The 8,391-nt window shown below is 42.4% G+C and overlaps 1 protein-coding gene across 1 annotated transcript in view; it reads left to right on the top strand.

Moving 5' to 3' along the window:
* Positions 1-2,335: 2,335 nt before the first annotated feature.
* Positions 2,336-8,391, top strand: part of LOC115161874 (tandem C2 domains nuclear protein) — a 25,946-nt gene continuing 19,890 nt past the window's right edge. Inside the window, exons 1-5 of the mRNA XM_029712684.1 lie at positions 2,336-2,442; positions 2,732-2,802; positions 3,079-3,276; positions 3,506-3,652; positions 6,882-6,958. Coding sequence (XP_029568544.1) covers positions 2,733-2,802; positions 3,079-3,276; positions 3,506-3,652; positions 6,882-6,958 — 492 coding nt within the window. The 5' untranslated portion in view covers positions 2,336-2,442; position 2,732. The remainder of the gene's footprint in view (positions 2,443-2,731; positions 2,803-3,078; positions 3,277-3,505; positions 3,653-6,881; positions 6,959-8,391) is intronic.

The raw sequence follows: 8,391 nt of genomic DNA, 5'->3' as shown, positions 1-8,391 counted from the left end.
CTCTTTCTCTCTCTCTCTCTCTCTCTCTCTCTCTCTCCCCCTCTCTCTCTCTCTCTTCTTTATTCTCTCTTCTTTATTCTCGCTCTCTCTCTCTCTCTCTCTCTCCCCCTCTCTCTCTCTCTCTCTCTCTCTCTCTCTCTCTCTCTCTCTCTCTCTCCCCCTCTCTCTCTCTCTCTCTCTCTCTCTCTCTCTCGTGTTACAGCAAACCAGTAACGTGAGTGCCACTCTGGTCCTGTCTCGGCCCATCAAGGGTCCCAGGGAGCTGGACCTGGAGATGGTAACCGTTAACAACGTCATCAACTTCAGGGGCCCCAGCATCATACGGCTCACGATATACGTGTCAGAGCATCCTTACTGAGGCCCCTCCCCCCCTGACCAATCACCACGTCCTGTCTTCCTCTCACAACCCTAAGGATACCATCCCAGAATCCTTTACTCTCCAAATCTACCATCTCTCATCAGACAGCTCTGTTCCTGTTCTCTCAGTTCACGAGATGCGAAGCTGTCTGTCTCCTCTTCTCTCTGTTCATGTGATGCGATGCTGTCTGTCTCTTCTCTCTGTTCACGAGATGCGATCCGATGCTGTCTGTCCCTTCTCTCTGTTCATGTGATGTGATGCTGTCTGTCTGTCTCTTCTCTCTGTTCACGAGATGCGATGCTGTCTGTCTCTTCTCTGTTCACAAGATGCGATGTGATGCTGTCTGTCTCTTCTCTCTGTTCACGAGATGCAAAGCTGTCTGTCTCCTCTTCTCTCTGTTCACGAGATGCGATGCTGTCTGTCTTACCACCGTTATCGTCTGAATAAACATTCAATAAACTCTCATCTGTTGTTATAGGACACGGAGGCACCTTGCTCTACATTTCACCAGCTCCCTTCCCCATTCTTACATCCACATCAGACTGTTACTGGACTGTACATTATGATAATCTATCAGACTAAGTTTTTTTCCACACATAAGGATATTTATGTTGTATTGTAAAGGCTATGTGTTTCTCTCTCTCCTCCTCTTTAAAAATAAAACATTTATGATCATTGATTGGTCATTGATTGAAATTATTGTCAGTATTGGCTGTTTACTGCATATTTCTATTTGTTATCGATGAACTCAGTCTTCAGTTATTTCCTGTGAAGCGTTAAACTTTAAATGAGTTGTGAACGTGAGCTTACAATATCTGATACAATGTGTTGTTTTGTGTAGCAGCGTCTCTCTGCTGTATGTGTCAGCAAGCCATCAAGAAATACGCTTTCAACCTTGGCAGAAATGTTTTGATTCCTGCCTGACTTGAACTAGCTTGGCCCCAGATCTGTTTGTGCTAACATTCCAATTCCATGTCATGGCAAGGAGTGGAATGTTAGCCCAAATAGACTGCTACCAGGCTATGTCTGCTACCAGGCTATGAATGCTACCAGGCTATGACTGCTACCAGGCTATGACTGCTCTGGTCTGAGTACACATTGTTTCTGTCACTGTATATCTTCTACTGCTGCAGGGGGCTCACTTCTGCTACGTTACCTGATCACATTAATAGACTATAACATGGAGATCACATTAACAGACTATACCATAAGGAGATCACATTAATAGATAATAGACTATAACATGGCGATCACATTAATAGACTATAACATGGAGATCACATTAATAGACTATAACATGGAGATCACATTAACAGACTATAACATGGAGATCACATTAACAGACTATAACATGGAGATCACATTAATAGACTATACCATAAGGAGATCACATTAATAGACTATAACATGGAGATCACATTAATAGACTATACCATAAGGAGATCACATTAATAGATAATAGACTATAACATGGAGATCACATTAACAGACTATACCATAAGGAGATCACATTAATAGACTATAACATGGAGATCACATTAATAGACTATAACATAAGGAGATCACATTAATAGATAATAGACTATAACATGGAGATCACATTAATAGACTATAACATAAGGAGATCACATTAATAGATAATAGACTATAACATGGAGATCACATTAATAGACTATAACATAAGGAGATCACATTAATAGATAATAGACTATAACATGGAGATTACAGTAATAGATAATTGACTATAACATGGAGATCACATTAATAGACTATACCATTCTTTATCTTTATTAAGGAAGCAATTGAGAGTCCTACTTGTTTATTATTAACTTCGTTTTTGGAGAAGGAAGCTTGTTAATCTGAGAATGTCTCGTTGAAGGGCATTACCGGTGAGAGGTGGAGCATGTCAACAGAACCAACCAGCCTTAAACCCGACGGGCACTAGGACCTAAAACGTGTCTGTGTGTTCCAGTGGAAGTTAAGGAGGAAGACAGCCTGGGAGAATGTCCACGGTCACAGCTCTTCTATAGACAAGTATTCAAAGAAGTTGTGCGTCTTCCCGGGCGGGAATATCTGCTTAACAGGTCTTTTTTTTTTTAATAAATTGTTTTAGTTTGGTTTTAATGTGGTTATTATAAAATGATAATAATTGTTGAAATGTCTAGGAATCTTTTCTCGATATGTATATCTTCTCATCAGAAGATATAGCTGACTCCGGGGGCAATTCATTTCTTGGAACTATTCTGTCGTCAGAAAGATAATCTCAGTCAAGTTATTTGAATGTAAATTCATCAGAAACTTTCAAGCGGTATACAGTTGGTTTAGTGCTGCTGTTTATTCTGTTGTGTACTCTGGATTACGACCCTATTACAGCATGACAATGGAATGTATCAAGAACTGCTGCAAAACCTTCCTAGGCAAGGACGCTGAGATCGAACAGCAAGGTAAATTGTTCATTTTATACATATATAAAAAAAAAAGTAGCCTATAGCTATTGGATTACTCCTTGGCTTATGTTATATCACCTATCTATCAAATGTTTATTAAAGAAAATATATTGATTAGAATCTATCCGTTGTGTTATTTTCCCCCTTTTTTTAATGTAGTACCATATTGTTTACAGCCTTATCATATCAGATGTGATGGGATGTCCACTACTTAGTAAACTGAAGTCCCTCTTGGGGGGGAAAAAATGAAAAATGGTTTATTCTACTTTGTAGTGATTACAATGAAGATGCCCCCAGCCAGAGCTATCTCAGGTGTCCCCAGGAAGGGTGTAGGGGTATCAGAGGACTATCTCCTCTCTAAACTCCCTCAGGATGGAAAAGAGATCCCATTTGTCCTCCCCACGTTCAAACCTTCCTACATCCAACCACGAGGATCGCGTTACCTCAGCTACCAGACACCAGGGCTACACAGTATGTATCAATCAATCAATCAGTCAATCAATCAATCAGTGTCTTTACTGTCACAAATGTGGACATTTTTACAACCACCATTGTCTGGGCTTTTCTCAGAGCGAAAATGTATATCAATTAATGTTTTATTGCTAATGTACATACTGTATTGATTATGGCAATAACCTCTCTGTGTGTATCCCAGGTTTAGGTGATGTGTTAGGTAACCTCTAACCTCTATGTACGCCAGGTTCAGCCAGGAGCACCTATGCAGAGAGGAAGGCGGAGCTGTCAGGGGCCAGTAACATAGTCTATAACCCCGACTCCTCCCCCAACATGTCTCCCGGAACAACACCACACAGCAATCTGAAAAAGAGTCCACGTGGCTCAGAATCAGGTGTGTACTGTAATATCACCCTGACCCCTAACCCTGTAGTGTAATATCACCCTGACCCTGTACTGTAATATCACCCTAACCCTGTACTGTAATATCACCCTATCCCTGTACTGTAATATCACCCTAACCCTGTACTGTAATATCACCCTAACCCTGTACTGTAATATCACCCTGACCCTGTACTGTAATATCACCCTAACCCTGTACTGTAATATCACCCTGACCCCTAACCCTGTACTGTAATATCACCCTGACCCCTAACCCTGTACTGTAATATCACCCTGACCCTGTACTGTAATATCACCCTAACCCTGTACTGTAATATCACCCTAACCCCTAACCCTGTACTGTAATATCACCCTGACCCTGTACTGTAATATCACCCTAACCCTGTACTGTAATATCACCCTAACCCCTAACCCTGTACTGTAATATCACCCTGACCCTGTACTGTAATATCACCCTAACCCTGTACTGTAATATCACCCTAACCCTGTACTGTATTATCACCCTAACCCCTAACCCTGTACTGTAATATCACCCTGACCCTGTACTGTAATATCACCCTAACCCTGTACTGTAATATCACCCTAACCCCTAACCCTGTACTGTAATATCACCCTAACCCCTAACCCTGTACTGTAATATCACCCTAACCCCCTAACCCTGTACTGTAATATCACCCTGACCCCCTAACCCTGTACTGTAATATCACCCTGACCCCCTAACCCTGTACTGTAATATCACCCTAACCGCCTAACCCTGTACTGTAATATCACCCTGACCCCCTAACCCTGTACTGTAATATCACCCTAACCCCTAACCCTGTACTGTAATATCACCCTGACCCCCTAACCCTGTACTGTAATATCACCCTAACCCTGTACTGTAATATCACCCTAACCCTGTACTGTAATATCACCCTAACCCTGTACTGTAATATCACCCTAACCCTGTACTGTAATATCACCCTAACCCCTAACCCTGTACTGTAATATCACCCTGAACCCCTAACCCTGTACTGTAATATCACCCTAACCCTGTACTGTAATATCACCCTAACCCTGTACTGTAATATCACCCTAACCCTGTACTGTAATATCATCTTAAACCCCTAACCCTGTACTGTAATATCACCCTAACCCCTAACCCTGTACTGTAATATCACCCTAACCCTGTACTGTAATATCACCCTGACCCCTAACCCTGTACTGTAATATCACCCTAACCCTGTACTGTAATATCACCCTGACCCCTAACCCTGTACTGTAATATCACCCTAACCCTGTACTGTAATATCACCCTGACCCCTAACCCTGTACTGTAATATCACCCTAACCCTGTACTGTAATATCACCCTAACCCTGTACTGTAATATCACCCTAACCCCTAACCCTGTACTGTAATATCACTCTGAACCCCTAACCCTGTACTGTAATATCACCCTAACCCTGTACTGTAATATCACCCTAACCCTGTACTGTAATACCACCCTAACCCTGTACTGTAATATCACCCTAAACCCCTAACCCTGTACTGTAATATCACCCTAACCCCTAACCCTGTACTGTAATATCACCCTGACCCTGTACTGTAATATCACCCTGACCCCCTAACCCTGTACTGTAATATCACCCTAACCCCTAACCCTGTACTGTAATATCACCCTAACCCCTAACCCTGTACTGTAATATCACCCTAACCCTGTACTGTAATATCACCCTAACCCCTGACCCTGTACTGTAATATCACCCTAACCCCTAACCCTGTACTGTAATATCACCCTAACCCTGTACTGTAATATCACCCTAACCCCTAACCCTGTACTGTAATATCACCCTAACCCTGTACTGTAATATCACCCTAACCCTGTACTGTAATATCACCCTAACCCCTAACCCTGTACTGTAATATCACCCTAAACCCCTAACCCTGTACTGTAATATCACCCTAACCCTGTACTGTAATATCACCCTAACCCCTAACCCTGAACTGTAATATCACCCTAACCCCCTAACCCTGTACTGTAATATCACCCTAACCCCTAACCCTGTACTGTAATATCACCCTAACCCTGTACTGTAATATCACCCTAACCCCTAACCCTGTACTGTAATATCACCCTAACCCTGTACTGTAATATCACCCTAAACCCCTAACCCTGTACTGTAATATCACCCTAACCCTGTACTGTAATATCACCCTAACCCTGTACTGTAATATCACCCAAAACCCTAACCCTGTACTGTAATATCACCCTAACCTCTAACCCTGTACTGTAATATCACCCTAACCCTGTACTGTAATATCACCCTAACCCCTAACCCTGTACTGTAATATCACCCTAACCCCTAACCCTGTACTGTAATATCACCCTAACCCCTAACCCTGTACTGTAATATCACCCTAACCCCTAACCCTGTACTGTAATATCACCCTAACCCTGTACTGTAATATCACCCTGACCCCTAACCCTGTACTGTAATATCACCCAAAACCCCTAACCCTGTACTGTAATATCACCCTAACCCTGTACTGTAATATCACCCTAAACCCCTAACCCTGTACTGTAATATCACCCTGACCCCTAACCCTGTACTGTAATATCACCCTAACCCTGTACTGTAATATCACCCTAACCCCCTAACCCTGTACTGTAATATCACCCTGACCCCTAGTGTACTGTAATCTGACCCCTAGTGTACTGTATTTCACCCCTGACCCCTAGTGTACTGTAATCTGACCCCTAGTGTACTGTATTTCACCCCTGACCGCTAGTGTACTGTAATCTGACCCTTAGTGTACTGTAATCTGACCCCTAGTGTACTGTATTTCACCCCTGACCCCTAGTGTACTGTAATCTGACCCCTAGTGTACTGTAATCTGACCCCTAGTGTACTGTATTTCACCCCTGACCCCTAGTGTACTGTAATATCACGGATAAGAAAAGTCTCTCCTCATACCAGCTCATATTGGTTTACATGTGAGGAGAGACCAGGACCTCTGGATCAGGTGTGTACTGTAAAATCAGAAAGAGAAAAGTCTCCCATCATCATATTGCAAATACTGAGATTTTCCTGTGTCTTAGTAACTGTTTGCTTAGCTTTCACATTGGGAAAAAGTATCTTTGCTTAACTTTGCTTAACTGCTTAACTTGCTTGGTATCTTTGCTTAACTGCTTAACTTGCTTGGTATCTTTGTTTAACTGCTTAACTTGCTTGGCTTTCAGGTGGGAATATGAAGACAGGGAATCTGAGCAAATCCATGTTTGACTTGTCCAACTCCAACCCTCCCAGTCTCATGCAGGTGAGTGAGGATGTTTATGTAATAACCAAACACCTGTATTGTTTACCTCTGACACGTTCAGTGTGATGCCTCTGTGAGCCAAGCCTAAATCCACCTATGAGCTGCCATACCTTTTTCTGTCCTCCGCTGTAAAGTCATTGTGCGTCACCCGGCCACCTTCATGGTTTTCATCGACCGTCACTCACCTCCCAGCCTCTAAAAGACGGCGAAAAGCTCTGTTGATTGTGTTGAATGAAGTGGTAATCAATCACAGTAATATGTAGGGTTTGGTTAGGGCTGGTCTGGGTGGGGTCCTCTCGGGTGTATTAGTAATATACAGGGTATTGTATCGTAATCGCCAGTCATAAACAATCCGTTGGTTACCAGGTATATATTGATAGTGAATTTGTTATGAATACTTGGCCTCATGTCTCGCCCCAACAAACAAAAAAACACGATAAACATTACAATCTATCGTACAGAACCTGGTGATAAAAAACGTGATAAACTTCAGTTTCAGTACACGTTTCACAGTGTTTCAGTGAACTGATATTAGGCTTGCATCCTAAATTGCTCCCTATTCCCTATATAGTGACCTATGGGCCCTGGTCAACAGTAGTTCACTATAAAAGACATAGGGGGTCATTTGGAACACATCCGGTACCTGGTTGAACCTGGGCCAGAACTTTGTGATTTGATGCTTAGTGTGCTGTATTGTTAGTTGCTCTCATGCCTTGTCGGGGAAGTCCAGCTATTGAGATGTTTCTGTGTAATGTAATATTGGGGAAGTCCAGCTATTGAGATGTTGCTGTGTAATGTAATATCGGGGAAGTCCAGCTATTGAGATGTTCCTGTGTAATGTAATATCGGGGAAGTCCAGCTATTGAGATGTTGCTGTGTAATGTAATATCGGGGAAGTCCAGCGATTGAGATGTTGCTGTGTAATGTAATATCGGGGAAGTCCAGCTATTGAGATGTTGCTGTGTAATGTAATATCGGGGAAGTCCAGCTATTGAGATGTTGCTGTGTAATGTAACATCGGGGAAGTCCAGCTATTGAGATGTTGCTGTGTAATGTAATATCGGAGAAGTCCAGCTATTGAGATGTTTCTGTGTAATATAATATCAGGGAAGTCCAGCTATTGAGCTGTTGCTGTGTAATGTAATATCGGGGAAGTCCAGCTATTGAGATGTTGCTGTGTAATGTAATATCGGGGAAGTCCAGCTATTGAGATGTTGCTGTCTAATGTAATATCGGGGAAGTCCAGCTATTGAGATGTTGCTGTGTGATGTAATATCGGGGAAGTCCAGCTATTGAGATGTTGCTGTGTAATGTAATATCGGGGAAGTCCAGCTATTGAGATGTTGCTGTGTAATGTAATATCGGGGAAGTCCAGCTATTGAGATGTTGCGGTGTAATGTAATATCGAGGAAGTCCAGCTATTGAGATGTTGC

Source organism: Salmo trutta, chromosome 25, assembly GCF_901001165.1.
Source record: "Salmo trutta chromosome 25, fSalTru1.1, whole genome shotgun sequence".
NCBI classification, from domain to species: domain Eukaryota; kingdom Metazoa; phylum Chordata; class Actinopteri; order Salmoniformes; family Salmonidae; genus Salmo; species Salmo trutta.
Note: the sequence above shows the minus strand (reverse complement) of the source record. Positions and strands in the feature narration are given on the sequence as shown.